Source organism: Periophthalmus magnuspinnatus, chromosome 17 (genome assembly GCF_009829125.3).
Source record: "Periophthalmus magnuspinnatus isolate fPerMag1 chromosome 17, fPerMag1.2.pri, whole genome shotgun sequence".
Classification (NCBI taxonomy): domain Eukaryota; kingdom Metazoa; phylum Chordata; class Actinopteri; order Gobiiformes; family Gobiidae; genus Periophthalmus; species Periophthalmus magnuspinnatus.
Window position 1 is genome coordinate 27,758,921 of NC_047142.1, and position 4,127 is coordinate 27,763,047.

The 4,127-nt window shown below is 40.3% G+C and overlaps 1 protein-coding gene across 1 annotated transcript; it reads right to left on the reverse strand.

Annotated features, from left to right (window-relative positions):
- Positions 1-876: 876 nt before the first annotated feature.
- zgc:92591 (uncharacterized protein LOC436997 homolog) lies at positions 877-2,045 on the reverse strand. Its single transcript, XM_033982377.2, has 2 exons — positions 1,837-2,045; positions 877-1,583 (listed from the first exon to the last, which is right to left on the reverse strand). Exons 1-2 carry the CDS (start codon positions 1,954-1,956, stop codon positions 1,347-1,349), a joined length of 357 nt encoding a protein of 118 aa, XP_033838268.1. The 5' UTR covers positions 1,957-2,045; the 3' UTR covers positions 877-1,346.
- Between the last annotated feature and the right edge of the window lie 2,082 nt (positions 2,046-4,127).

Genomic DNA, 4,127 nt, shown 5'->3' on the forward strand with positions numbered 1-4,127 from the left:
AACTTATTTAGCTATTACTTCTTCAAGGTAGCGCTCAAATTCATATAGTTCAATAGTTCTATAGTTAATGTCTCCACCCATCACTTAAAAAAGGGATAAAAGGCTAGGCTAAATTACAAAAAACTTTAAAACATGAATTAAGTCATACATATACATGGCTATGGGTTATATGAGTCAAGAAGTAAATGGTGTTATGTGATGTTATGTATGTTACGCTAGGGTGGTTTGCAGCCAAGTGTGAAGTGGCTGGGATGAGAATCAGCTCCTCCAAATCTGAGGCCATGGTTCTTGACTGGAAAAAAGGTGGTTTGCCCTCTCCGGGTGGGAGGGGAGTCTCTGCCTCAAGTGGAGGAGTTCAAGTATCTCGGGGTCTTGTTCATGGGTGAGGGAAGGATGCAGATTGGTGCAGCATATATAATGATGTGGTCGCTGTATTGGTCCACTGTGGTAAAGAAGGAGCTCCAAAGGCAAAACTCTCAATTTACCAGTTAGTCTACGTTCCTGCCCTCACCTATGGTTATGAGCTTTGAGTAATCACCAAAAGGACAAGATCATGGATAAAGTCCATTCATTCAAATGTGGCATTTTAATTGACCTATTACCACAGTAAAAAAATAAAATCTTTAATTCTTTTTTTTTTTTTGTTTACATGTAGGCCTATAAAACCACTTCCAGGTGCCAACAGAAATTTCAAGCAAACAAGGGAAAAAGTTACAAGCTCCATTTTTTGTAATAACAGTTACATAGATTGTTCGACATTATATTAACCCACAAAACACAGTATTAGCAAACAATCAGCGAGGACATATCATCCGAATTGTGAATCCCTGATGAATTCTAGGCTGATGATATTTCTGTGAGTTAGGCTCTTCATCCACCTGTGCAACTTTTCACCTGCTGGAGTTTCAGTGTCAGACTGAAGCAGGTGCCACGTTTGTGCAAGAGCGGGTAATGAGGCCACAAGCTGCAGGTGTGAGCACGAGCACCAATCCAATCAGAAAATAATTAGCTATAATCGGATGGTTAGTTTACAGCAATTTACGACCCCAATTTAGGCTTAAAATGTCACCAAAATGACGGATAACAAACCAAAAAAAAACCAAAGATGACACTTAACAGGACGCAGATGTGTTTATTTGTGCAAAACTGTACAAATGTCCAGAACAAAACCAGAGATATTCGAACTGATGTGGAACAGAAGGTGCAGCGTGACGCACCGCTCCAGCACCACGGCGCCACTGCTCCATCTGCTGGTCGAGTCAACGCGTTACACTTCCAATGCAAACTAAAGCTCAGAAAACGTGGATTTTACTCTACCCTTTTATTAGTCCGTGACCTGGGGCGGGTCATTTGGAGCTGGTGTACTTGGTGACCGCCTTGGTGCCCTCGGACACGGCGTGTTTGGCCAGTTCCCCGGGCAGGAGCAGGCGCACCGCAGTCTGCACCTCTCTGCTGGTGATGGTGGAGCGCTTGTTGTACTGCGCTAAACGGGACGCTTCTGTGGCAATCCTCTCGAACAGGTCATTCACGAAGGAGTTCATAATGCTCATGGCCCGGCTGGAGATGCCCGTGTCCGGATGTACCTTTGACAAAACAATTAACAGTTTGTCAGTCCTAGAAAAGTGTGCGTAAAATGGACGTGCATTAGCGTATGTGTGCGTAAAAGTTGTTTTTGTTGGGCTAAATGTGTCCCAATTAAGATTAATGCCTAATTTTACGCTATGAAATGTTTTTTTTGTAGTCGTAAAGTGAAGTAGCATATGGAGATCACTTCAGGTGTTTGTTTACATTCGCGCGTTTGGTTTAATTTCCAAAATGGCGCCGTTTGTTACTCACCTGTTTCAAAACTTTATAGATGTACATTGCATAAGTTTCTCTTCGTTTTATTTTCCTTTTCGCTTTTTTCTCGCCAGATGGAGAGCTCTTGGCTTTCTTTTTTGAGATCTCCCCAGTCATTTTGCAAGATTAACTTTAAAATGATTTTTTTTCCTGTTATGTTAGATATGTATTATGAATCAGTTGTTGTTTTTCTGGAATTAAAATCCGAATGCCTCTTCTCAAGGAGCTGCTTATAGAGGGCGCTAATCATCTCTAAATGAAACGCACCTGTTTAGTTGTTTCCATGGAGACGCGCATCCGACGCTTGACGCAGCCTTTGACGCAGTATGGGATTAAAATGGCTTTTTTGGCACTGTCTTTCATGATACGGTAATGCATTTATTGTCTCTGGATCAATATTGTTTTAATGTTGGCAATTTGTATTTTTAAACGTGCAGTACCTCTAATTGTCCTCTGGGTGTCACTCTTGTAATAGTTATACTTCCAATAATGTACAAGCTTTGAGAAAAATCTATTGACTTACAAGGTTAAATAAAATATCCACTAACCCCAAGGTTGGCTCTTCAAATCCCACTCTCAGCAAAAACATTTTTGGTTGAGCGGTCAGATCCGGTGACCCACAGGTTGGCAATGTGATTCCAGCTCCCACAGATGAACGCCGTCGTTGTGTCGTTGAAGATGGAAAAGCGCTATATAAAAATGTTATCATTTTACCATGACCGTGGTGACAAGCAGTTGAAGTCACAAAGCCAATTTCTGCCAAGGTCCGATCTGCCAAGAGGCTCACTGTAAGAATGTGTGTTTTTTGCACTTGCATTTCTTCTGTAATTGAAGAAATGCAAATACAACTATATGGAATTGGTTGGTCATAAATTTCTTCCATAAAAATATGTCCATTTACCTTGGCGAAATCGTTCATCTACTTCTTTTGAATTATACATATTCAAAAGATGTTTATGTCAAGAGCGGGATTTGAACCGCCAACCGTCGGATCAGTCAACAAACACTAACAATTAAGAACAATAGTAATGTCTTGAAGTGTTCAGTTGGCTGGCAGTTTTAATATTGAGGTGTATTGAGGCCTGATTTACTTTTAATTTCTAGTTTTGTTTTCCAGTTTATTATTTACACATATTTTGTCTTTTTCAGAATGAAAGCGATAGTTAAAGATGTCACATGTGCTTCTGAGAGCCTTCGCTGATACAGAAGAGACACCGGGTGAGTCCAGAGAGGCTGTAAGAGAGCAGCCTGTGGAGACTTGTACTTATGCACTTGTGTTTTTGGTGTTTTTGCACTGGTTGAAGCTGTCAGGATTAAAGTCATGCCGCAGAAATAGGTTCAGTGTTGAACAAACAGGAGCTCAATGGAGGAATAACCAGTATTTGAATATATATCTTTTCAAGTATATTTAAGGTACCATTTTCTTTTTTTTATGACTGAACAAAACACTGACAAAGAGCTGAACGAGCCAAAGGTAAGTGTTTATCGCCTCCTTGTGTAGTACTGCACTCTGTCCAGATGGTGAAGCGCTTTGGTTAAGCTCACTCGATCCCATCACAAAGATTGGGACGATTTGCCCTGAGCCATTTGCACTTGTTAAAATTGTGACAGATTTCTCTGCTTACTGAAACCATCTGCTCGTCTGCATACATTTAAGTTCTGTGTGCATGTGCTAGTGTGGTGCACTTGTGTGTTTAACTGTGAGTCTACTTACTCAGCAGAACTATTCTGGGCCATAGGTCAGATTTTAAAACATTTCTGTTAGCTATATGAGGTGACTTTACATCTCAAGGGTCGCGTTTTTTCCACCATCTTCACATCAAGGAGCCACTTGCTCATTCACAGGCCTGTCACAACAACACATTTTGAAGGTATTTATATAGGTTTAGAGCATATGTGTCAAACTCAAGGCCCGGGGGCCAAATGCGGCCCGCCACATCATTTTATGTTGCCATCGACAAGGTAAATTAAAAGGTATGACTGTCTTAAAATGTCAGTTTATCAGAAGATATGCAGTTACACAGTCATGTTTTTTACACCTATGCAAATTTGAGTGCAACTATTTTGCTGATGTAGCCCTCGGTGAAATAAAGTTTGACACCCGTGGTATAGAGAAATGCTGCGATAAACGATAATACTGAAACTTCTTTAAGATACTAACACTATAACAATAATGTAAGATAATCCCAGTAAACACATTTTAATAGATAAAAAAAACAAAAAAAACAAACATATCTCTACCCTTTTAAATAAAATGAAAACTGACCCATTTTCACGCACACACACAC